Raw genomic sequence first — 27,002 nt, 5'->3', positions numbered from 1 at the left:
GGACACTTAAGACCTAAAGGGGGCCTAGGAGAATGTCACCTCCAGGGGGAGCACAGGTACATTTGCCGCGACCGGAGTCCCTTTTCTGGCTGGTTGGGGGTGCTTCAACGGTTCGACACGCTGTCTCTCTCTTAGTCACCAGTTTTATAGAAAATGATTCAAGCTCGTGCTGTGAAAGGTGTGGGGGTGGTGGAGGAGACTAAGCAATAAACCAGGAGTCCCTGCCTTCCAGCTCAGGACCCCCACCCCCACTCAGGACGCCTTCTAAATTATTTTTTAATCCTCTTGGCATTTCTTTCTCTTTGATTTCTAGTTCCCTTGTGCACTTAGAGGCCGATAGGACGGCTCTTGCCTTCCGGGTGGACTTTCAATATATATATGTATAATTTTGCATGACTCTTGCATCATCGTTGAAGTCGTCGTGCTTCCCTGAGCGGCCTCCTAGCCATCTCCCGGCACCGGGTCCTGTGGACGCTTCCCGGCGTTGCGGGCACTTTAGCGAGGAGCCCTCGGTTCCCAGCCAGCGCTTCCCTCCGGCCCCCTCCCCCGCCTCGCCCTCCTCCCTCTCCTCCCGGGCTCCTCCTCCTCGCCGCTCCGCGCCCGCCGTCCTCGCGGGGAGTCAAGCTAGGGTGAGCGGCAGGCCGAGCGGCGGCCGCGGCGGCAGGGCGGGGGCGCGGAGCAGGCGGCCGCACTCGGGGGAGGCGCCGGGGCCCGCCCTCCTCCGGGGCTGAGCCGGGCGGGGGCCGGGGCCGGCGCGGGGCGGGGAGAGCCGCCTGGCCCCTCCCCTCCCCTCCGCCGCCCTCCCCAAAGTTGCCGTCTCCCCCGGGGCCGGACAGTCTTATGATCCAGCGGATCCTCCTGGGGAAGCCGGGCCGGGGAGAGGGCGCGGGCACCGAGCGGCGGGGGCAGAGGGCGGGCGCGGCGACCGGGGCCGGGCCGGGGATCCGGGCCACGACCGAGGCGGCGGCAGCGCCCCGGGCCCGCCGCCCCCTCCCCTCCAGTGAGGGGAGCTGCTGCATGGGGCCGGGGGGGCGGCCCTGCTGCGCCGAGCGGCGGCGACGGCGGCGGACCCCCCAGGCGGGCTGGGGCTGAGCCCGGGGCCGGGGCTGGGGCTCCGGGGGGACCATGCCCGGAGGCCGGCCGGCCGCAGCATGGCTCACGGGCCTGGCGCGCTGATGCTCAAGTGCGTGGTGGTCGGCGACGGGGCGGTGGGCAAGACGTGCCTGCTCATGAGCTATGCCAACGACGCCTTCCCGGAGGAGTACGTGCCCACCGTCTTCGACCACTACGCAGGTAAGACTCGGAACTGCTGACTAAGGGGCCAGCTCCCCGGGCCGGGAACTTTAGAGCAACTTTGGCGGAGCCCCCGGGCTGCCTCCCCTGAGCGCACTCCCCACCCCTCCCCCGCCGCGCCCTCCACTAGGCAGACGGCCCCACCCCCGAGGCTGTGTGTCCCACCACCCATTGCTGCAGCTCCCACCCCACTTTCTCGCCCCCTCTCCCGCCCTTGCTCCCCACACTTCCCAGTCCCCTCCGCGCCCTCCTTGACCTTCCCACAGCTGCCTCCCCTATTGCCCCAAGCCCCTGGGAGAACCGTTTGTGGGTTCCCGGGGAAACGTGTCTTTGGGACTTGGGAGCAGTGGCTGGATAGCTGGGGGCCATATCACATCCCAACTCCTGCCACTTCACAGCGAGACTTGCGCAAAGGAAAAGGGGGTGACATCTCCCGGGGAATGCCCACATGCCACCAGCTGGGTTGGGAGAGGAGGGTTCTGGTGGGGAGGGAAATTGCCCCAGAGTCCAGATCATTGTGAGCTTCTCTCCCCACCCCCACTTCTGTCCTTGCAGTCAGCGTTACCGTGGGGGGCAAGCAGTACCTCCTGGGACTCTATGACACGGCCGGACAGGTGAGTGCCTTGGCCTCTGGCCGACATCTCCTCCTTTCCCCGGATTCTTTGTGGCTTTGAAGGGCCTTTGGAAACTAAGGTGCATAGGTGGGAGGGTGTGTCCATCTGGATCAGGTCTTTTCTCAAGTCAGCACATTAGGAAAACAAACAAAAAACTCAGAGACGGGGCCGTGTGAACCCCTGGACTGTGAAAGTTTTTGCCTGTGTGGGTCCTTCTGTGTGGGTCCCAACTCCTGTTGCAAAGTGGCAGTGGCCAATGGTGAAGCGCCCTTATTTTTAGTTGCAGATGACCAGGTCCCCCCCTCACAGCCTCTGTCTGGTCCCTCATTGGTGAGTGGTCTGCCTGCCGGAGGAGCCTGATTGGTGGGAAATGGCATCATCTAACATGATGGGAAGGCATTTGGTCCTGGTTATGTTTATTACAACATCATTGCACTCTGGGACTCCAGTCCCTGAAAACGTAATTTGTGGTGTCACCAGATACCACAGGGAAAAAGAAAAGAAACAACAACCATCCAGCCACTCCCTGGGGTGGGTGTGAGGGAGAAGGGTTAGGAGTTCAGTGTGAATCTTAGAGGAAAAGCTTTTTCCCCTCAGGAGGGCCAGATGACTTTGTTTGGGTTTTCTTTGGAGAGATTACTGTGTAGAAGGAAAATGCACACTTCTCCAGCTGCAGCCTCTGGCCAGTGTTTGCAAATCAGAAGTGGCCAGACAGTGCTCCTAAAGGAGTAAGGCCATCTCTCTCTCTCCCTTTCCCAGCTCCACCCTCTTCCCAGACCCTCTTTTGCTCTAAGGCTCAGATGATTGTGTGATGAAGTTTTGCAGAATCCAGTTCTATGATTTGACCTGAAGACTCAAGCAGAAGTTTTCTGGTGTCAGGCTGACTTGAATTGGTGAGGGTATATGAGCAACTGAAAGCCTTGAGATCTTTCAGGGTACAGTTTCCTTATTTGTAAAATGAGGTTAAAAAAAAAGACCATCCCCCCTGTAGATACTTTGCGCCATATGCCAGGTGCTGAGCCCAGCACATACTTGGTACTCAGTAAAAGAAGTACTGTTCTTTGTAGCTTTCTATATTTGGCTTTCAGAATTGTGGTACTTAGTTGGCTTCTGTGTTAGATTCTGAAAAATGACATGGGGGAGTGTTAAGATAGAGGAATATCTGAAGATGGAGAACTGCTGGCAGTTCAAGGTGCCAGAGGTTACCCCCTTTTACTGGTCTAACTCCACATAACAGTTCTTGGCTTCCCAGGGCTCCTTTTAGTTGCCTACCTTGTAGTTGTTGCTCTTTCTACCTTTGTGAGAAGGTATGGAGGGCAAGAGGCAGAGCTCATTCAATCAAAGAAGACCAATTTTTAAGAAGTACAGTTAAGGGGCTGGGGTTGTAGCTCAGTGGGCAGAGTGCTTGCCTAGCATGCATGAGGCACTGAGTTCAATCCCTGGCACCACATAAAAATAGACAAATAAAATAAAGGTGTTATGTCCATCTACAACTAAAAAAATTTTAAAAAGAAGTACAATAAACAAAAGGTTGGCATGATTGGTTGAAAGAGAAATGTTTTAAAACATTGTCTCTAATTTTAACTTCTTTCACTACCTCGCCTTCTCTTATCTCTTTTACCTGTCACTATGATCATTTTTTTGACCATGTGTCCTATTCAGCTGAACATGTGTATGTCAGATCTGTTCTGTGCACTCTCAGAGCCAACATATTTGCAGAGTGCCTTCTACATGTCACTCTGAGGCAACCACTTGAAAATAATTACCTTATTTACTTCTGCAGATGGTGAAATGGGCTCAGAGAAGCTGAGTTGCTTGCCTAAGGTCACATAGCTACTGTGAGGTGCTGCAAGGATTAAGATGTGTGTCTGAATCCACACCCATTTGAGGTGGTTATGCACACAGGAAGTCATGAGAAGTGCTGAGATGTGCCCCCCCCTCCCCACCCTTGGTTGGTCAGATTGTGTGCATAGAAATGATACCTGGAGTCTTTACAGCCATTCTCAGAATGGGGGCTGTATGCCATCTTTACAGGCCAGAGAACTTAAATCCAAACGAATACCCCAAATGAAGCCCACTCAGAGAATCAGGGATTCCCATATGTCATTCTAAATGCTATTTCCAGCAGAGGATTATAATATGTATACTAAGATCAACATAAGGCTTGTATAGTACTGTTTTTACTCAGTTGTGGGACACCATTCTGTTGGCCCAAATATATGTTAGGCCCCTTCGTGTTTCTCCTAGTGGCTAAGACTTTGTTTTTGGATCAAAGTTAGTGATACTTGATCTCTCTAACTAATAAGCAAATGATAAGACCAAGTGATAAGTGCCTTCTGTGCACCTAATATTATGCTAAGCATCTGGGGAATGCAAAAGGGTAAATTTAAGATAGGGATCTGATGTCAGCATAGGTGGAAGTATCTGAATCACATGCCTGTTCATATGTCTTATGTAGGAGATTTCTGTATTATACTTGATCATAAAGACCCCATGCCTCTATGAATCACTATCAGAAGAATCTTATATAATAATTATAAATAAATACATATACAAACATAGGTGCGCGCGCGCACGCGCGCGCGCGCACACACACACACATATATATATATATAATATATATATATATATATATTATATATAAATTTAAGCCCAGTAGGCAGCAGAGGAAAGCCCATGGGATTTGAAACCACCAGTCATGTGATTCTAGCTGTTATTTACCTTCTTTGTAAGAGTAAACACATGAATGGTGAGACTCTAAGCTTCAGAGCTGTAAGCTATCTTAAATTCTTTAATGTATGTAAAAGTAGTTGACACTGTTCTTCATGTACAATAGATGTATAAAAGATAGTACAAGAAATTATTGTGCTCTACTATGGGCAATGTAATGGGGGAAGGGTCCACAGGTTGAAGAGGACAGTGCATTATGCCTGGAGTTGATAGAAAGTCCACTAGAAGGCCAGGTCTAGAATCTTTTCAGTGGAGGTATGGAGCCTCACCCCTGTTTATAGAAGAGAAATGTCCAAGAGTTCTGTGTGGAATTTGAGAAGCAAGTGGCATATGTAGGCTTTAGTTGGCTTATTTTTCAGAGAGGTGAGATGGGATGAGGAGGAAGCTCAGAGCACTGGAAAGCAGTTGCTTTCTCTCCAAAATGTTGCTTATGCACATGGGCACTTGCTGGACCTGTTTAAATAACCGTAGCAGCTCCTCCCCCAGGTTGGCCCCTCTTGTCTTCTTGCTTCCTCTTGGCCTTCTCAGTGACTCCAGTCAAGTTCAAAGCTACAACCCAATTTACATATTTGGAATCTACCAATCAAGGAATGATCCAAGTAAGGTGAACTTTTTTCTTCTAGAGAAAACTGCTTTTCATTTGACCTCTGCTGCTGTTGGGGGGGGGGGTGTTCAGGGGGGAGAGAGAGAGAGAGAGAGAGAGAGAGAGAGAGAGAGAGAGAGAGAAAGATTGAGAAACTGAGAAATATAGGCAGACAGACAAAGAGAGAGTATGAAAGTGTGTTGGATATCAGTGCCCATCATTTGCTCTGCCTAGGGACATTCCTCATCGTCCCAACTTACTCACTAGCATCACTGCCAAAGGGAAGTCCTCCCTGCTCTTGGCTGAGCCCATGGGTGGTCCAAAGGCAGTGTGACATTTGGACTGCCAAGCGTTTTGGAGTGAAAGTTAAGGGAAGCCCCTCCCTCCTCACTGGGAGTCTCGCAGGGAAGTCTAGCTTTGGGCCAAGGTCTCCGTGGAGTTTCTCCTTTTTTGCCCAGTGTTTGGAACTTTGGCAGGGGCTCTGCTCTATCCCCACTGTCTTCTCGGGGACTGAGAGGTGGGATTTTCCCTTCTGCCTCCGCCCTACTTGGAACAAGGGGGAAATGGGAAGAATTCCTTCTATCCAGACAAGCCAGTGGGGAGCTGCTTGGCAAGCTGCTCTCCAGCTTGGGCTCCAGGCTGATCTCTTAATCCTTGGCAGGAAGGTAGAACTTGATACCCTGAAGAGAGAAGGACTGAGGTCCAATTTATCCCAGGTCCCAGAATACCCTTACTTAGGAGGATGTGTGTTGGGCTGAGTGTGGGATCCCTAGAATTCCAGCTGTAGCCACTTGTCTCGATTTGTGGAATTCCATTTGTAAGCCTGTGGACAAGTTTTTTCTATGTCTCTTAATTTAAACACACAGATTCAGGGATGCATACATGAGAGCTATAAATATCCTTTACTCCATTGTCCCCTGGGATAGCTTTTTCAATGAAAGGGGAGATTTGTTTCACACATGACATAGCCCAGCAGCTGTGGCTGCCCTGCCAGCCCTCTGGGTGCCCAGGGAGGCACTTCCCCTAGAGAACGGAATCTCCACTGAGGGACCCTCGACAGGCCCCTCCTGCATCTCCTGGGGCAGTACCCAAGGGCCCAGCATGATGAGAAAAGGGCAGGAGGAAGAATGAGGGTATTGCCACTCATCAGGTTCCTTTTCCCTTCAAGTCAAACATGCTCACAATATCCTTCAGGTAGACTTTTTCCTGTGGAGGAAACAGTAAATGAGTGGGCTTATAAAACACCAGTCAGAGATGTGATTCTGAAAAAGGTACTCCTTTTTAGATAAGGCCTGCATGGAACACAGGTAGGACTTAGGAAATGCCTACTTGTGTCATCAGGCCCCAGGTGCCTGCAACCCCACATTGCATTCCTGAGGGACCCAGAGAACAGAGGCTGGGAGGAGCCACAGGGTTCGTTCCAGACATTAGCCACAACAGGTGAGATGCTGGTACTAAGCATCCTGGTTTCCCTTAGTAACCTACTGTAGATTTCTCATCGTGTATTTTGCTAACCTTTTTAGAAGCTATTAATATCTCCAGGCTGCACCACACAGGAATGCTAGTTTCCTCATTTCCTCGTTTCCTTGTCTGAGTTGCGAAGGTGAATGGCCTTTTTCAATTCCAAAGCCTTTGCTGATCAGAATGCTCTGTGTTCCCTCCTTGGGACTCTGATATCAGTTTGGGATGTACCATCCCAGACTGTGGGCTGGCAGTCGGGGACCTTAAGGTTGGGGCAGTGGACCATCAGTGCTGATGGGCTTCTGGTTGTTTCCCAGCTGTGTCCCATCCCCTTTGAGACCCTTTGATCTATTTGGCTTTTTCACTTCTATTAGAGTTTTCCTGAGGTTTGTTGACATTTCCACTCTTTAAACCAAAGCTTCCTAACAGGTATACCAGGCATAAGGGGTACTGAGATGCTCTCCCAACAGCTCTGGAGCACCGAGAGAATAGAGAGCCTCAAAGGGGCAGAGTGTAGCTTGTCATTGTTGTGTGTGTCGTGGTGTGACAAAAATGAGTATTTATGTATTTACCTGGTGCTGGGGATCAAACCCATGGCTTTTGTGGTTTTTGTTGTGGAATTGGGGGTTTCCGGGAGATGTTACCTTATGGTGTTAAAGTAACTCTCCGTGGGGGTATCAGTTTCCAGCAAGAACACGTGTGCTGGCAGCAGTGGGTACTACTGAGTGACCTCAGACAGCAGAGGGTGCTGCAAAGGAGGAGGAAGGAGAACAGTTACAAAGAAACCAAATGAAAGACCACACATGGCTTTTTAAAAAAACTAAAATTTATGACCATGGTAGGCTGAATTTCCTTTCGCTCTAGGGGCCTGGTTTTGCCCTAATTTGGCCTGCTTGGATGGGAGAGCAGCTTTCTTTACCCTCAGCAGTTTGCTGTTCCTCTTTAGTGCTGTGCACAGCTGCTCTGCATAGAGGCTTTAGGGTGGTAGCCCAGCCCTCCCTGCTCCCCAGTGGAGATCTCCTGGACTACTTCCTGTCAGATTTTCCCGGGCTAGTTCATGCTCTCTCTGGCCTCCATGTGCCTTTCTCCATCACATCCCAGTGCCTAGCCCGGTCCCTGGTGTGTGTGAGGCCTGAAGTGAATATGTTTTAAAATGAATTCATTCTTATTCAGCTGTCAGTTCATTGTGCTGAAAGGCTACCCAGTAACTATGGGGATAGCTGTGAAATAATAGCAGCAGGCACAACCCTTTTCCTGAAAAAGGGTCCAAGGAGTACCAGGCAAGTAGATATGCGGCAAGCCACCAGTTTTATTCCTACACAGGGCTAGTGGCTTTGAGGTTCCCGAGGCTCAGGCTTTTGCATCTTTCTAGAGACCACCTGCTCTTGGTCTTCTGAGCAGGAGGCAGTCTGGCAATGGAAAGACTGAGTTTTGATTTCGCAGATGGAGTTTGACATTCCTTGTTGTAGTTGTGTCCATCGGTAACTAGCTCACCCCTGTGAGTCTGTGTCCTCTGTGTGAGTTGGGGAGATAGTTTCCACCTTGCAGAGTGGCTGTAAGGATTAGAGATTTTGTATGTAGTTATGGTGTGCTGGCAACTGAGAGTGATGTCCTGGGCCAGTTGTGGAGGGAAGTTCTCCACATGACTTCAGTTCCATTGGTATCCATTCTGGTGCCTGTTTTGCATTCAACCTTCTGGGGGAAAAGTGTGATCATACCAAAAGAAGGTCCACTGCATAACTGGGAATGTGCTTGTGAACCTGGGTGCTGCAGGAGCCTAGATGGGAAGAGACAGGTGGTAGAAAGGGCTGTTTGGAAGATCTGGTCTTGCAGGGAGAGGGGCAGGGAGGAAAGCACTAACTGCCAGTGTGAGCCCCCACATGGACTTCCTTTGTTGGGGGGTCTTCCACTTCCCAGTGAGGGGCTTGACCTCTGGAAGCCAGTTTTCTTATCTGGAAAATGGGATTTTTAATAATACTTCTGGTTGTTGGACCAGAGCAGAGTTTCTCAGCTCCCAGAGGAGGAACTTCCTCAGCTCTCAGGGCAGCTGGCCAGGGCCTGGGGCAGCCAGGGGCTCAGTTGTTCCTTCTGGTTTGAGCAGTCTACCTCAGTTCTTCCCCATGGCCTCCTGCCCCCACCCTAAGTGTGCAGAATATGGTGTATGATACAGGCAGAGGGTGTGGGGAGCTTATATTCTGGATAGGGGGAGCAGTGAGGGGAAAGCAGTCACGGGGGTGTCTCCCATGTGTCTTGGTGGGCCTCAGATCCCTGCTATCAGTGTCAATATGAGGAGTACGCTTGAGAGCTAAATTATGGAGTTTTTCACCCCGTGACTGACAACTTAGTAATTAGAGAGATATTAATCTGGTGCTGCCTTGCTTTTCAATTTTGATAGAAGGAAAAGAAAGTTGGGGTGGAGGAGGCCTTTATTGTTGTCACTGTTTCTTTTCATGTGGTTGGTGGGAGAAGTGAATCTGCTGCTTCCCAGGACCCCAGATTGCAGGTATACCCAGGCTCAGGGCAGAGCTAGGGGCTTCAGAATGGCATTTTTAGAGTGCAGAGCGTGTGCCATCTGGTACCTCCCTGGGGCCTTCACCTGCTCCATCACTAATGGAAATTACTAGTGTTTGTAGGTTCAGGGAGGTTCAAGTGACTTGTTCTAGGCCACAACTGTTAAAAGTCAAAGCCAAGATTCGAGGCAGGGCCTCAGACTCTAGGTCCTGGGTTCTTTATGTTAACCAAGCTGATTACACTAATCACCTTGACCAGAGCAAACATTCCCTTATGTTGTTGAATATTTCATGCAAAAAGTACACTTGAACCACATAGCTTTTCTAGAGGGCTGGTGGAATGGTTTCTTTGGGTGGAATACAAAGGGACTGCTGCCAGAATGGCTCCTAGAAACACTGTTGCCCCCATGAACTTGAGGCTGTTCTGTCATTTTGCATAAACCCCTTGAAAGGGACATGCCTGGGGTGGCGCTTGTGCACGTTGCTGATGAGTGTGTGGAGGAACCTTGGTGCCATTTGCTTGAAGGTGTGGCCTCATGTCCTATGTTGAACTGCATGTGAACTTTCCTCAGGCCAAGGAGGCAGTGCCCTTTCTGTCCCTTTGGGCTGTTCTATTCACTAGCCTTAACTGATGTAAGCATACTGTTTGGGAGCAAATGATAGGTGTCGTCTATAGCATGGGGGCTACCCCAGGCCTTTCTCTTCTCTCTTTGAAAACTTTCTTATTTAGGAGAAACCTGCCTCTTCAAAAATGTTTGCCCTATTCACCTGAATATTCCCATAATATACCCAGAATCTTCCTCTGCTCTTATTGTTGCCTCCTGGCCATCCCTGTCACCATCCTCTTGTCATGGGCTCCCAAGTCCTCCTGCCTGGGCTGCTTCCGTGGTGGCTGTCAAGACTGGATGAGAAAATTCTTTCATTCAGCAAATATGCACTAAGCACCAAATCTGGGCTGGGACCTGTACTAGGGGCAGAGTTTACAAGGTGGGTCGGGTACAGTTCTTGCTGAGGAGCTCACATTGTAGTAGGGGGAGGGGAGCTGGGGCCTCTTCATGAGGGCAAGAGGAGGCTGGGGTCCGCTCTTTTGGAGAGATGAACATCTAGTAAGAGCCAGGTAAGGGTTCTCCAGGTGGAGAGAGCATCCGATCAGATTCCCACATGTGCTGGCTGTTCAGCAAGGGTTTGAATGATTGCACTGGTTCTCAAAGTGTGATCCTCCAGCCAATATGTATCTCCTGGGGAGTTGTTAGGCATCCAAATTCTTAGGCTCCACCCAGATCTCCTGAATCAAAAGCTCTAGGAAATGTCCTCCAGTTGATTCTGATACATAAATCTCAGAGGGACTGAGGCAATGTTTGTGTGTTTACATACCTTCCCTTACCAAGCAAGCTGCCTGCACCTCTACCCCAGCACACACACACACACACACACCATCCTGAGAGAGCAGAAGCAGATACAAGAGTGCAGAAGATTTATTTATTTTTTAACCCTTTAACGTACCAGACACCCCCTCCCTGCCCCCACTTCCTCCTTCTTAGATCTTACACATTTGGGGCTCTCTTCATTTGTTGCAGTGAATTGAATCCTTCAGCCAGTGGGGCTGCCTATCCAGCCCACCTGTGGAGATGGGCCAGGGCACTGTCAAGAGAAAACAGCAAGATTTCCTGAGGCTTCCTTGGCTCCGTCAGAGTGCCATCTGGCTTAGGGATGTGCACACATTAGGCTCTGCAGGTATTCCTTAATGAGGCCTAAATGCCAAACCTTTTTCATTAAGAGACCAGACATACACTCTGGTCATGGGGGCTGAAGCTGGCACCCTGACTGTGATCAGATCCTGTGCCCAAGCAGGATGGTAGCTTGGTTTGTGCTGAATTAGTTCCAAAGCATCAGATGGGCCATGGCATTCCCATGTAGGTCCCACGGAATGGGTGGAGGATGAGGAAGGGCTTTGTTACACCAATACTTTGGCAGTGACTGCTTCTTCAGTGATTGACGGATGCACTCTGTGCCATTCTGCCATTCTCCTCCCCTTCCTCTGTTCTCCTGACCCTTTCCTTTAAAATGCTCCCTTTCTTCCTTCCTTCTTTTCTTACTTTCCCTCCTTTTCTTTCCTTTTCTCTCTTTCTCCTCTTCCAGTCTAGAGAAACCATCCTCTTTCAAATGTCATGATGGTTGGGATTATAAATGAGTTGGCTCAATGTAGACTCTCTCCAAGAGGCATTTAATTCTGACCATCCCATTCAATTAAAATTCCATTACTCTAGTTTAATTTTCCAAGGGCTTTGCTCCCCAGCCAGCCAGGTCAGGACTCACACTTGTTAACCGGAAGGTGTTTCTAACGGCCTCCTTGTCCCCAGAAGATGGCGATAGAATTGGTTGTGAGGAGGGGACAGAGGTGGGAGGCAGAATTTCTGCTTCCTCTGACTGTCTTCGTTGTCCAACAGGCAGAAGCTTCAGATCTTCAACCAGCTTTCATCCAGAAAGTGAGAAGATCATTCTGAGGCTCAGGGACCCATGGCTTTCTCCCCTCTAGAGGTCGATTCCTTTTGTGAATTTCAACTATGTCAATTGTGTCTGTGCTCCAATCTGGGAGCTGGTTTTATTCGGGCATAGATCTGTACTTTATGAGGATGAGAACCCCTGAGGGCAGAGTGCAGGTGGCACATTGCACTTGGCATAGGTTTTGGAGCCTTGGTGGGAACTAGGTGAATTTTGGCAAGATTATTATGGAAAAAACTTTCACCTAACTTTATCACCTCTTTAAGTGACTTATCAGCTCATTGGAAAGGGGGTTCTGACCTGTCTAGACATTATTGAAGAGCTTTAAAATCAAGTTATAAGGAAGGTTTTAATGCGTTGTTCATTTGAGTGCAATGGGACCTACTGTGGGGCTGTTTTGCAGAAAGCTATCTGGTCCATTTGTGTGAAATACTGGTGGTGAGTGTGTGCTGTGCCAGGAGCTCTAGCCCTGCAGCAATCCGTTTCTATGTTTTATGTCAGGTGTGCCTCCAGAGTGTCCTGTCACTGTGACAAGTGGGGAGGAGGGAAGGTGGAAGGTGATGAATTGCTGGGCTGTGCCTTGCCAGGGAGGGAGACCTGTGTGTCTCCTGTGATCCAAAAGGGCACATGGAAGCATCAGCAGCTAGGAAGTGCCCCTATGAAGAAAACGATTAGACAGGGGTATTCCTGGTAGATCAGGTTGTTGATGTGTACATTTCCTCTTCCTTCCTTTTTAAAATTAAGATACAATTTATAGAGCATTTTCATTACCCCCCCAAAGAAACCCCATATCCACTAGTAGTCACTCCTCATTTTCCCTTTGCCCATCTCCTGGCAACCACTAATCTGCTCTCTGTTTCTATGGATTTGCCTATTCTGGACATTTCATATAAGTGGAATCAAGCAATATTTGCTCTTTTGTGTCTGGCTTCTTTCATTCTGCATAATGTTTTCAAGGTTCATCTGTGCTGTGGAGGGTATCAATATTTCATTCCTTTTTGACTGAATTTTCCTTCTGATTCCTTGTGTCAGTCTACGCCCCCCACCCCACGTCCCCCCCACCTTGATACTGGAAATGGAACCCAGTGCTTAACCACTGAGCTGCATACCCAGCCCTTTTTATTTTCTGTATTGAGACAGAGTCTCACTAAGTTGCTTAAGTCCTTGCTAAGTTGCTGAGGCTGGCCTCGAACTTGTGATTCTCCTGCTTCAGCCTCCCCAGTCACTGGAATTACAGGCATGCACCACCATATGTGGTGTGTCAGTCTTTCTTCCATAGTCAATCTACCAGCAGATCTGGGAATCATGGTCGGGGTTAAGATTGAAAGCAAAGTTCTGCTCCTGAGCCTTGGGATCTCCCCTCTTCCTTTCCAGTATTCTTATTCCCTCTGTGCCTGTGTTCATAGTCTCTCCCCAATCCACACCCTAATTCATCAACTTAACAAGAATCTGTTAAACACAGGTGAGGCAAGGATCACAAAAATACATCCTCTAGGGTTTGTTCCCTGTAGGAATGGTTTATAGAGTCCATTGGGAAGAGAAAATGTGTATAGTTGACCAAAATGCAAGTAAAAAATGGGACATGTTATAATGATAACATGTGAGAAATGTTATAAAGGTGCCCAACTGCCTGCCTACTTGGCCGGGTACTACCCGATACTCAGGGTCTCCATAGGGCCACCTTGATTCTGAAATGGTTTTATTGGAGCATTATTGGATCATTAGATACATTGGTGTGATTTATGTTATTTCATAAGAGATTAAAGTATAAATGAGGTTGCTAAAGGGTATGTGGCCCTGTTGGAAATATGGACAAAAGACGTTAACTAGTAGCTCACAGAAGAAGAAAAGCAAATGGCCAATGTAGACACACTCTGCAAAGATATGCAAATAAAACCTTTTTTCCCCTATCAAGTTATACAAGATGGGAAAAATTAATACCAAGGAGACAAGAAAGTGGATACTGTACACTGTTGTAGGTAGTAAAAACTGACACGACCAGTTTGAAGGTTAATTTAGAAACGGCTTTTGAATTTGCAGTGGTCCATTTCTATAAATTTGTGCCAAGAAAACATTCAGAGTACAAAAAGATTTACATAAAATTGTGTTTTTCACACTGTTATTAATAATAGTGATAAATTTTAAACACATTGATGCATAGTAAAAAGGGAATTGTTAAATCCTAGAATGATGTGTTTTAGAATAATAACAGCCATTGAAAACTGTGCTTTCAACAAATATTTGAAGGAATATAAAAGGCTAATGAAGTGTTAAGTGTGAAAAAGCATGAATCAGAACTATATATAACATGATTACAACTTTGAAGAATAGGTACATGTATAATATGCAGGGAATAAATTGGGACAAAATAGTCAAAATGTTAAAGTTGTTGACTCCAAGTGGTGATATGAAATAATTCTAGAAATTTACTTCTTTCTACTTCATTCTGATTTTCCTCCAACTTAAAAAAAAAAGTAATTGTATTTTTTTTAATGAAAGTTATAATGCAGTTAATTTAAAGAATTAGCAGTTCTGTTAGGTCCTATGTGAAGACACAAAAGATCTCTCTCTACTCCCCCTACTGAAAAGAAGTGACCCACTCCCCTCAGACATCCACTTTTGACTCTTGTTTATTTTGGTAACAGACACCCTGTGTTGACTCCACATCCTACACCAAGGATGAGGCTTTAGCTTTCTTTCACTGGTCCCTGCACTTCCCATCCATCCGGTTCCAGTAGCTGCATCGTATTTTCAGGCTGACTGATGGTTGATTTATATATATATATATATATATATATATATATATATATATATATATATATATATATATAATTTTTTAGTATCTTTATTTTATTTTTATGTGGTGCTGAAGATCGAACCTAGTGCCTTACATTGCTAGGCGAGCACTCTACCACTGAGCCACAACCCCAGCCCCCACCCCCCCAATCTGATTCTTGATTTGTTTCAAGAACCTCTTTTTCTTCTCTGAAAACTCTTAGGATCTGCTATCTCATCCTAAAATTTCACAACATGGACTTTAGGGTGGGGTCTAGCTGGCTATTATGGCCCTTGCAATCTGGAAATTCATGTCTTTTGGTTCTGAGAAATTTTCTTGGTTCATTTCTTTGGTTACTTTACTTCCTGTTACTTCACTTCTATTACCCAGATTTAGAGGCTGGAGTTCCTGGTATGGTCCTCTAATTTTCTTACATTTCCGCTCACTCTGTCTCTTTTTGTTCTGTTTGGGGGAGATTTCCTCAACTTTGTTATCTCCACCTTAATATTCTTTTTTTTAAAAATGTGATTCTATTTTTAATGTACGAGAGGTTTTCCTGTTCTCTCGATCTCTCCCCCTGCACCCCCTTTTCTATTTGGCTTGTTTTTTTGATGGACTATCTTCTGTGATTTCTCTGAGTATTTTGATAGTTCTTTCAGATTTCTGTAAGTTCTAGGATATTGTAATAATTGTTCTATTTTCTTAGCTATTATCTTAAACTCTTAGTATCTAATTTATAAATTAAATTTTATTATGTATATATAGGAAAAACATAGATTATATAGGGTTAAGTATTATACATAACCTCAGGTATCTTCTGGAGTTTTGGAATGTATCCCTTGCAGATAAGGGAGGACTACTGTGTAAGTATGGAATGACTAAATCTAAGTAAAGTCTTTTTTCAACTAAGTCCAATGTCTATGTTTCTTCAAGGATGGTCAGGGTAGATATGTTTTGGTCTTTTGAATGGACCTTGTTTTCTTGTTTCTTTGTTTTGTGATTCTTTCAAAGTTTTCATCTCCCTGTACAGTCTCTCATTTTTATTTCTGCCTTTTATGAAGGTTGATTTGACATTTCCACATGTTTATGAGAGATAACGTCATCATGTGAGAAGTGGTATATGAGTGGAATGGTTGATTTTGGTCCTCCTTGTAGATCAGGGTTTCTCAACTCATCATTGTTGATGTAGGATGGATTATTCTTCATTATCGGGAGCTGCCTTGCGCGCTGTAGGATGTTTCTTGGCATCTACAGACATTATCAAATTTACCTGTGGGGCCATATCACCTCACACCTCCTTCACTATTGTATTATGATATGTCTAAACCTGTTAATTGGGCGAACCTGTAAGGTCAGTATGTGTAATCTTTCCTCTTGGGGTGATCATATTCCCCAGAAAATAATCTTATATTCTTCTGCCTCAGGGGTTTATGCGAGGCTGGCAGTGTTCAGGATAGGTAGAAGAAGCAGGATGGGGAATCTCAGTTTTCTTGTCTTGTGTGTTCAGTGTGTTCAACTGGACCTTGTATCCTGCCATCTGGGTAGCCTTTGTTCTGCCCCTTCCAGAGAATAAATATCCTCTGCTTTTCACCAGGATTGGGGAGTTTATCACAATAGAAAATGGGATCTGGGGTTAAACTGCTTCATAAGTAGACTTTGAGTCTACCCTTGGTTTGTGACTCTGCCTTTGTTCCGTATCCAGGACGTGCTGCTCCAGTTCCCCTTCCTTCAGAGCCTGTTATGCAGAATGAGCTACTACTTAACTTGCCCTCATTGCTGGCTTGGGCATGGCTCCCTAGGTTTACTAAGTCAGTTCATTCATTCTTTTGTCCTCTAGCTTCTAAATTTTTCTTGCTGTTGTCTCCTTTCCTGTTTGTTTTGTCCTTTTGGCTTTATGCTTAAAAAAAATTACTGTACGTGTTACAGGATTTTGGAGGGATCAGAGATAAATGTTTCTGTTCAGTCAGCTGGGATTTAACTGAAGTCTTCCCCACTTTATATTATTAGAAACATAAATACAAAGAACATAGTTATAATGGTGGCTCTTCTGTTCAGGGCCTGCCTCGAGATATTTGGAAAAATGAATTTGTAAGAAGCTTGCTGAGCCTTCAGGCTTTGGAGCCAAACAAGTTGGATGTCATGGAGGGGGTTTGTTTCCTTTGGGGCCTGGCAATGCATGATGGCCTTTTTCTTCCTATATTCTGGTGACTGGGAACTCTGTCCACTAATCTTACCATTGGGCAAAGCTGTATGGTGCCAGTATTCTAGTTATCCTGTGCTAGATTCTGTGTAGGGTCTGTATGGACGATGACCTTTCAGTCAACATATTTTTCAGACAGGCCAAAACAGGTTACAGCTTTCTTCGGTTGCATTTCAGTCACTTTGAATAGATTTGGGTGTTTTCTTATGTCTCAGTCTCCTTAATATGACCCACACTATGGATGTGGGTCATAACTATATGGCTTGATTTTTATTAATGTAATTCTCAAAATGTAGTCTTGTCTCAAATGGTTAGGTATCTTTCTATACACTGCCCCCCAGGACATGTTGACTGTACCTGCAGTGCAAGGACACTGACTGGGAGGCAGGAAAGAATACATTCTGCTTTGGTGTGAGGGCAGGTCTGGACAGTTTTCAAGGTGAAGAAATGGCATGGGTGTATGGGTTTGGGGCGGGGAGGAGCAAGTATTGTGGGCTAAGAGGCATAAAAGAGATGCACAGGAGAGGTTGGGGGGAGCAGCCTGTGTCCGTTTCGACAACAGAGTGGGTGGCATCAGGGAAGCTGTTGAAGCTAAGGTTGGCAAAGAAGCTTGATGCCAGCTGTGACTGGCCTGGAACACTCGGCTGAAGAGTATGCTTTCTGAAGGGCGCAGTTGGGAGCTAGTGACATCTCTGAAGATTGGTGCCATGAGGGGAGGTAACAGAGAGGCACATCCGGTGGTTTCTCTGTTTAGCCTTTTCTAGTCCTCAAGAGTTCTGTGGCACATAGCACCTTTATCTTGTGTCATTAATCTGAGCTTGCATTTGAGGACTTCTTGGACCTGTTTATCCTATTTAATCATAACATGACCCATGAGACTGGTAGTATCATCTACCGATCCTTGCCTTTTTTTCTTTTTTAATAGGTTTAAAAAAAAAAAAAAAAGCAGGCTCAGAGACACTGCAACGACTTGCACAAGGTCACATATGTGGCCCTTGAGAGTCAACATGAGGTCTCAGACCAGGCCTTCAACTCCAGATTTTCATCCCCCTATTTAGTGACTTCCCCTTGCTGCCTGGATCTCACCAGATTCCTTAAGTAAGCCAGTGACTCTTTAAAGAGAGCCACTGTTTCATTTTCCAAGAGGCACAGAACCCAGGCTCCAATGATGGACTGCAGGCTTCCATAGACTTGCTTAGTGGGTAATTCAGGGCGTGGCTCAGAGCCGGAGCTAGCAGGCTGCTGTGCAATTTGGCCAGGCCACAGGCCTCAATCTCAAACTTGAATCCACCCCTGTGGGTGCAGCTGCTCCAGGGACTGTTTCACCACCACTTCACCTAGTGCCTGAGCTCAGCTGCTGCTCTCACTGCCCTGAGGGAGGATGGAGGCAGGGATTACTGCACCTGTCCTGGTGCCAATGCCAAGAGTTTTATGGGACAGCACACAAGGGAACAGGCTTGAACCTCTGCACGTATGAAAGCAAAGTTTGTCTGGTGCTTTTCCAGTCAAGTATTGTGGTTCCTGGTTTCCTCATCATCTGAGCATTGCTTCCCTTTGATTTCGCTTTGCAGACTCCTGGTTTGCTGTGGTTAGTGCAACATGCTTCCCTAGCCAGGTCTTTAGAATAGACGATCAGCTCCTGGATTGCCTGAATTTGAAGACAGAGGGTACTGGGGTTAATGAGTATCCTTTCAACCACTGAAAATGACTGTGACTGTGTGCAGCAGGAGCCAGGGGAGGACCTGTGGCCTCACCATAGCCTGTGTGCACCTTGACTCTTCACTTTTCCATGAAGTTCTTCACTATCAATGTTCTGAGCACATTTTTGAGGTATTTTGGTTTTGCTGTTTTCTAGCTAGCCATGTAAATGTGCACTTATTAAACTAGCAAAACTTCTAGGTGTGTTTTTCTCAAAGTCAATGTCATTCTCAGTTCTCATTTTCTGCCTATTTATTCCTCTGTCCCATATCTGGAACGGAATGGAGAAGGAACACACCTGGGCAGGTGTGGTTATAAATTAACAGCTATCACATGGGCTAAGTGCCTTTCATGCCTCAGTTTAGTTACTCTTCCCAGTAGCTTAAGGGGAGGATCCATCAGTAGTACATTTCATAGATGAAAGGAACAGGAAAGGCTTGCTGGAGGCCATACAGCAAGCAAGGCTGACTCAGATTCACAAGGTCCATGCCTGGGATCTATGCTATGCTGCCTGGTTAAAGGTGAGAGTTAGGAGACCTGCCAACAGCTCCACTTCTGCACAGCTGACCATGTGACTTTAGACAAGCATTGAGCCTTCTTGAGATTCAATTTCCTCATCAGTAAAGTGGAAGCCATCCTATCTCCTGGGCTAATAGTGAGGGCCCAGTAAGATAGTTGGGGTTCATGTGAAAGCAGGAAGCAGGTAGTCTCCTAGGGCTGTGAAGTTGAATAGGCTATAGTAGTGTGATGGGGTTTCTTGTTCCAGGGCTGCAGGAGCTCTGCGGGGAACTACTGTAGTACAGAAAGGCCAGAGCTGGAGAGAGAGAGAGATGAAGGAAGTAATTCAGAACGGGCAGGGGGAGGGGAGGAGATCAGACCTGTGCTGGAGGATAAGCCACACTCTGCAGCATGTAATTGGTGAGTTATGCAGGTTGTGAGGGATCAGTGTGGGGGCCCCCAGCTCTTCCTACAGGGTGATTCTGCTGTGTTCAGCACCTTTCTAAGTTTTTAAAGAAATCTATATGAGTGTTTGGGGGAAGGTACCTGCAATATCACACCATGCACACTTGTGTATATATACATTTTTTTTTTAAGTTTGAGGTTAGAATTCATGCAATGTAAATTTAACTATTTTGAAGTATACAATCCAGTGGCATTTAATACAGCCACAGCATTACACAGCCACCACCTCATCTAGTTCCAAAACATCTTCACTGCAATAGAAATTGCATGTATTTTAAGGGGTCTGTTCATGCAGAAGTGTCTGTGAGCTGTGTCAGGTCATCCCAATCTTGCCTACCTGCTCAGAGCTCTCCTCACCCACAGACAGTGGATCACACTCATGGTTTGGCCTGCAGAGTGTGACTCATGTTCTTAGATGGGTTTGTTAGTCACAGTGTAACTCCTCCATGCTGTTTGGCTGCATCATCTTACGTGGAGAAAAGCAGCATTTCAGGCTTAATCAGAGAGTACCATTGATCCTTGGTCTCATTGGGGCACCATTCCAGAACCCCCCCAGATCCTCAAATCCATGGATGTTTAAGGCCCTTATATAAAATGGTGTAGGATTTGCATATAACCTACACACAGCCTCTCTTATACTCTAAATCATCTCTAGATTACTTATGATATCTAATAAATGTTAATTGTCATTTTCGGAAATTTGATGAGGAAAAAGGTCTGTACATGTTGAGTACAGACAATTTGGTGTGTATGAATATTTTCTATCCACAGTTTGCTGAACCCATGGCTATAAAGCCCCTGGATAAGGAGGGCTGGCTGTTGTTGGAGTCTTCTCCTGGCCTCTTGGCTGCCTGTCTTCTCAGTACAATAAAAGGACAGGTGCAAGTGTGGGAGATGTCAGTCTCTGCAGACTGGGTGTGGGTCAGGGTGAGAAGACTGTCCCTGGGCAGTGTCAGGCCTGGTACTTTCATTGCTAATTCTGGAGATTGGTGTGGGTTCTGTGACTGAGCTATTTTTGTATACACCAGTGGTAAAACAGACCACGGCACTGACCTGTGGGTGCTCTGAATAGTCTCCATGAGCTGCTTATAATGGGTCAAATCCTTGAATGCTAAGGGGAGTGTGAGAGAAGCTGAGGGAAGTATCGAAGAAGAGGCAGTGGCCACCTTGGACTATCCAGGAATGCTTCATTCTAATTGGACAGCTTAGGTCACTTATCTACCCAAGATCCGTGCCTACCTCTGGGAAGGATGGGGAATGGATGCTGATTGGCTTAATCCAACCATGGATTAAGTCAAATATGGAGTCAAGGTCTCCAGGGCCATGTGTCTGGGTGGGCCCTGTCTTAAGTCAGGACTTTGGAAAGGAGGAAGAAGAATACTGGGTAGAGAGCCAACAATGCCATCCATATTAGGAAAAATAAATGTGAAGACAAAAAGGCTGTGGTGAAAAACAGTCACAGGAACTAAAATGTGAAATTAATTCACAGTAGAGTGAGTTTACAGCTGACTTCATTCAGGCAGGTGGGTTGGATCCATCAGTGTGCACAGAAAAAAATAACTGTGATCACAGGAACCAGTTTGATTTCTCACTGAAAATGACAATAGCAACCTGAGAAATTAGCCTGTCACTGGAGAACTCAGACACTTGATCCATCCTCTCCAGCTCTGAAGCGGTAAAGGGGGTGTAGGCCAGCACAGGGCAAGCCACCAGTGACCTGGCTGCAGCCTCCCTTTCGACTTAGTCTTCCAAATGCTCCCCTCCTCCATTCAGCAAGAATTTAATAAGCAGATACCAGAAGCCAGGTATCTGCTTATTAAAGACTAGTCCCCTGCCCTCAGAGAGTGTGGTGGAGGAAACAGAAAAGAAAATAGACACTTCGTATTGGAAACGGAGGCAAACCCACAGTGCTAGGGAAGTAGAGTGTGGGGGTGCTTGATCTGAATTGGGGTTTCAGGTTAAGATCTGTTTGTTGTAGTTAGCTTTTTCACCACTATGACCAAAAGACCTGACAAAAACCATTTCAGAGGAGGGAAAGTGTATTTGGTGATCACGGATTTAGAGGCAGACCATCATGATAGAAAGGTATGGTGGAGGAAAGCAGCTCAGGTCATAGCGATCGGGAAGCAGAGAGAGCCTAAGCTGGGCTCACCAGGGACAAAATATATACACCCAATCCACATCTCCCCAGTGACCTACCTCCTTCAGCCACATGCTATCTGCTTCAGTTACCTCCCAGTTAATCCATTCAAGTGGATTAATGTACTGATTAGGACAAGACTCTCAAAACCCAATCATTTCACCCCTAAATTTTCTTGCATTGTCTCATAGATGGACTATTGGGAGACACGTCATGTCTAAACCATAACACTGCTGGACAAAGCAATTTTTAGACCAAAACCTGGAAAATGAATAGGAGCTACCCGAGTAAGGAAGTGGAGAGTGGGAGACGAATGTGAGGATGGGCAGTTGGCTGGCTGGGTACGCATGATGGGGTGAAGGGCTCCTGCTCTGTGTCCACTTGAGGTTACTTGAGGACTTCCAGGTTTTTTGGGGCTGCCTGATTGGGTAGAAATATCGTTTATCAAGATGGTCAACACAGGAGGATTTGAGGAGAAGGTGGAGTTGAGTTTAGAGGCGTGGTGTCTGAGATGTTCTGGTTCAGCCTGAAGGAGGCATTGAACAAAAGGCTGGGTCTGGAACTCAGGCAGCCCGTCCCTCTCACTGCTTGACCTCTCCACCCTAACCCACCCAGCATGGGCCTCAAATATTTTCCTGAATGTGCTTCTCTCCATCCTCTGTCTTTTGCATCTCTGTAAAAGATTCTGCCAGCTGCACAAGCCAGAACCTGGATTATTCCTTTGCCTCACATTTAGTCCATCACCCCAGCCTGAGTCCACTTCCTAAACAGGTCTAGAAGCCTCCATTTCTCTACCTGTCAGCTGCTTTCACATAGTCTAAGCCACTGCCTTCTGTCCCCTGAGTTCCTGTAGCAACCTCTGTTCTTATGTTCCTGTCCACTTCCAGTGCCTCCTCAAAGCATCCTGGATAGTCTTTTTACAAAGTCAAATGATATGGGTCCCTTTTCTCACCTTGTGATGACTTCCATGGCAGGCCAGCTCCATCTCTAACCCCACCTGCTACTCTGGCCCTTCCCAGGGCCTTTGATATCTCTCATGGCCTTTTGTGTTGGGGCTTTTGCAACTGCACCTGGACTGTTAAGGCCCCCGTCAGTTCTCTGGTTGGAGGTTGTCCCCTCGGAGGAATCTGTCCTGACTGTGCAGAGGCAGCTGCTCCTCCTGGTTTTTCTTTCCTAGTACCTGGCTCTTCCTTAACAACACCAATCCCACTTTGCAATTATGGTCATTTCTGTCCCAGTTTTGCCTACCTCAGGACATCAACTATATCAGAACCATCCACCTACCCTTTTTCTTTTCCTTTTAACTCTTATCCTGTTTTTTTCTTCCAAGTGAAATCTATATAATAGAAACCCCCTCCTCCAACACATAATTTTAAATCAGCATAACATCCTAGCAATAACACAAAATAGAATGAAAGGAAAGCAATTCATTATAAAAATATTTATTTCAGTAGTAAATTCCTAAATTCCCAGGGCTTATTATTCCAGAAATCATAATAAACCAATGAGGTGCCTATACCTATGGGTATAATAGGTACAATTATCATGAATGTACTAGCCACAATTTTTTTTTTTGTTTTGTTTTTTGGGTTTTTTATACCGGGGATTGAACCCAGGTGCACTTAACCACTGAGCCACATCCCCAGATCTATTTTATATTTTATTTTTAGATACGGCCTCACTAAGTTGCTGAGACTGGCTTTGAATTCTCAATCCTCCTGACTCAGCCTCCCGAGCTGCTAGGATCACAGGCGTGTACTGCTGTACCTGGCTCTAATATGTTGACCGACATATTGTGTTTTATTGGTGATTCAGAGACTAAGAACAGTATTGCCAGTGGCATATGATTTTTTTGTGATGGTAAGCAACTCCTGAGATGTTTTGAACAAAATATAGTCTCCTTAATTTGGACTGAGATTGGCTTTCTAGAAAATTCATTAAAACCAAGCTTAAAAAAAATGTGTTTATATATTCAATTGAGTCAGGCCCTGGATTCATATAATTATGAAAGTTTTTTTTTTTTCATGTTCTTGAATGCCTAACAGAACACTCAATAATCATGCAGGGTCCAGAACTATTTTTCAGTGTACAGGTTGTATAGCCCCCAGCTTCCACCCCTAAATGCCAGTGGAGTTCCATTCATTTTAACAATCAAAGGCACCTCCCAGATTTCCAGACACAGAGCCCTACTGCTGCTGGAGAGCCACTTTCCCACTCCCCCATCATGAGCTAAATTCCAGGAGGGGCATTGTCCACGTCTACTTTCCACTAGTGTGTAACACCTTTTTTGCCAGATATTTTTAATCTGGCAGTAAATATGAATGGTGATTTCATCAATGTGAAATTTGTGCCACAAAGTTAGGAAAGAAGTATACCCCCTGGAAGTGTGACCTGGCATTTGCCTTCTTTCTGTGTGCCTTAGGCCAGCCGACCTTTGTTTTAGTGAAAGAGACTTATAATTATAGTTCCAGACATTGTAGAATTTCAGCTCTCAGTCCTTTTACAACCAGGGGAGTCACCTCACTGTGCACAAAAGAGAAAGCACTGGCTCTGAAGCTGTGGCTTTTCTTTTTTTGGAAAGGCAGCCTTGTCTGCTAGAAGAGCTCAAAGCACTTGACCAGCTCTCTTCTCTCAACATGTGTATGCTATATTTATTCTCCCTTCACAGATGGGGAAATGAAGCTTGCCTGAGGGCCGTATTTAGCTAGGTCTTGATCCTTTGCCTTGTGGGGGTCAGCTTAGATAAAACAGACTCCCAAGATTTGAGTGTCATCCAGGAGTTGAAATCTCCTCCCACATTCAATCTGTTACTAGCACTGCTCACAGGATAAAAAGTTAATTTGAGCATTTTCTGTTTGATACGTGGAGATCTGCTAGTTTTCAGATGAGGAAGTGCTCATTCCTAAAGATACACAGTAAGATGACCACAAGGCCAGTCCCCTCCCTGGTTGTCTTCCTGCCCCATCAGATGTACATTTCCTCTCCTTTTTCTCAGACTAACCTAGACAGGAGTTATGATCAGTCAAGTAGCTGAAAGGAAGGTAGGCACCGAAACAGCCCACCATCTGGGTCCCCAACTCCTAAAGAATTGGAACATTAACGAGGAGACTGACATTAAGAATAATGTGAAGAGGACAGTTGCTGAAAGTTAGAAGCTAAACCTTAAAATTTTGAGAATTCTTTTACTAAGAGCTAATCAGGCTTGTGACATAAATACCATTTCTCAACCAAAATGAAGATTAAAAAGAAAAAGAAGAAAAAAGACCAGATAAATGAAAAATTTTGAAAAATAGTTACCTCTTAGGAATTTATAGCACTTTAAAAAAATTATTTTTCATATCCAAATGTTCTTTGGTCCAACAGTAGTGGGAGGGAGTACGAGGTCATAGACAAAGTCAATACATTTGTTAGTGATGAGCTCTGAACCAAACTTATCAAAACGGTTCCCAAAGGGACTCAACTCAGCTTCTTTGCAAAACAGATTTTTGCTGTTGTTTTGAGGTGTTGGGATCAAGCCCAGGGCCTTGCCCACGGTGGGCAAGCACTCTGCCACTTAGATATAGTCCCAGCCCTAGAGTTATTTTTAAGGAGGTTAAAAAGTGATGTTTTCATTTCCCATAGGTGAATATAAAATGAACTGAAAAGTGGCAAAATGACTACACCAAGGGAACGAGGTCTCACTGAGTACCATTACCACCGATTACTATAGAAATGTCTTTAACATTGAATTAGACCAGACACTTTCCATCTTCAGGAACTTGTTTCAACACGTATCCCCTTTGAGGCTGAGGTGTTTCAAGAGCTGTGGCTTGATACCTATTTTGGGCTTCTCACTGGAAACAGATGTTTTAGAGGTCGATTTCTACTGTATGCCTTAGAAATGACAGAGTTGCTACTATTCATACACCACAAAGCCACCAGTTGTCAGGGTATTCTTATTTAGTTGTCGGACATTTTATATTGTCTCTGAAAGTAGCCAGCAGCCTTTTTAGACTCTGGAAGGCTGGGCTTGCCTATGAAAGAGTTACTTAATTGTGGTCCTACTTTTTCTCATGCTGGGTCATTGCAAAGACTTGGATAAAATACAGAGGAAGACTTTCAGAGGTTGTGATTGATGACTGTTTCTTAAATCGACATGCTGGGTTATTTGGGAGTATAATACATTCTTATAGAACCTTCCGGTTTTCAGAGCATTTGTCAGTGACATCTTTCCACTTTATAAGCAGAGAAACAAAGGCTCCAAGAAAGAAGGGTCTTACCCAAGGACACACTGATTGTATATGTTCTAATCCTCTCCATTCTGCAAGGCCCAACTCAAATGCCTCTTGAAGAAGTCTTTTCTTGGGGGCCCTAACTACCACTTTTGGCATGTACCACATTCTAACTTGTAATACGTGTTCACGTTTTCCTCTCTTACCATGAACTTCCTAAGAGCAAAGACTGTTACACACTTGAGTATATCTCCCCACCAATCCGAATTCTTCCTTGATGGTACTAATCTTAAGGTGTCCTTCCATAGCAGCTTGCAGTTTCTTCTAGGCTTTGGTTTTGTGGTCTGCAAAGCCCTGAAGAGGTGTATAAGCAATTGTGGGTACTGTTGCTCACTGGAGCTCCTTGCTTTATTTTTAACAGATATCTTATGAAAAAGCTTTATAAATGTTTGCAAAGTGTTTTTCAAATTAGATATTTGAATCTTGCCCTTCCTTCATGTCCCTGGTGAATATAGCACCATTCTGGGCACATAGTAGTGGCTTAATAAATGATTGTCAGATTAAGCATTTATCTGTTCACCTTCTCCCACCTCCACCTTTGTCTCTCCTGTTGTTTGTGTCTTGAATTCCCAACTAAACTATAAGCTCCAAAGTGTGCAGTTTTGTCTTATCTGTGTGTATCAAGTCTTATCTTCCAATAAATCCTTATTGATTACTTTCAAGTGGCCCATGTATGGTAGCACACCAGCTAACAAAGCACAACCAAGGCTAGCTTGTCCAGCGTGAATGAGTTTATATTAAATGTACCTTCTAGATGGGTATTTTAAATAGACATTCACAACCTGAAACATGGATTTTAAACAAAGACCAGCAAAGTAGGAGGGAATGCTCAAATCCTCATGAATTGGGCATAAACACACTCATGGGCCCTGCTGGCTAGCCATTCGTAAATAGGGGTCATGATTCATGGGCATCTGCTGTGTTTCCCCGTTGTTCCTGGAGATCTTTTTATTTCCTCTCAGAGTGCATTTCTTTGGTTCCTTGTCTGTGATTTTTGTCTGGTGGTGTGTGATATTTTTAAGGGTTATGGTTGTTATCGTCACAGATGGAGGATTCTTGACAATATTGCAGAGCCTCATCACTGAGCTACCGGAACTCATACCTCTGCTACTTAAAGAAGAAAGAAGCTAAAGAATTAACTAAGTGGCCAGTAAACACAGTGACCACACTATTTTTTGAAAAATGGTTTCGATGTCAGACAGTTGTCTTTAATATTCTTTTCTGTACTCCTAAGAATGTTCCAGTTAAATGTTTAAATACC

At 45.7% G+C, this 27,002-nt stretch overlaps 1 protein-coding gene across 2 annotated transcripts in view; it reads left to right on the top strand.

The window, feature by feature from the left end:
- Positions 1 to 748: 748 nt before the first annotated feature.
- The window catches only part of RHOQ (ras homolog family member Q), a 32,915-nt gene continuing 6,661 nt past the window's right edge, over positions 749 to 27,002 (top strand). The window contains exons 1-2 of one of the 2 annotated variants that reach the window (XM_081265449.1): positions 749 to 1,293; positions 1,849 to 1,907. In XM_081265449.1, coding sequence (XP_081121575.1) covers positions 1,152 to 1,293; positions 1,849 to 1,907 — 201 coding nt within the window. In that variant the 5' untranslated portion in view covers positions 749 to 1,151. The remainder of the gene's footprint in view (positions 1,294 to 1,848; positions 1,908 to 27,002) is intronic. The other variant, XM_081265450.1, reaches the window with a different exon arrangement.

The sequence above is a fragment of the Spermophilus citellus genome, assembly GCF_964194105.1.
Source record: "Spermophilus citellus genome assembly, chromosome: 13".
Lineage (NCBI taxonomy): Eukaryota > Metazoa > Chordata > Mammalia > Rodentia > Sciuridae > Spermophilus > Spermophilus citellus.
The sequence above is the reverse complement of the archived record's forward strand: the minus strand, read 5'-3'. Positions and strand labels throughout refer to the sequence as shown.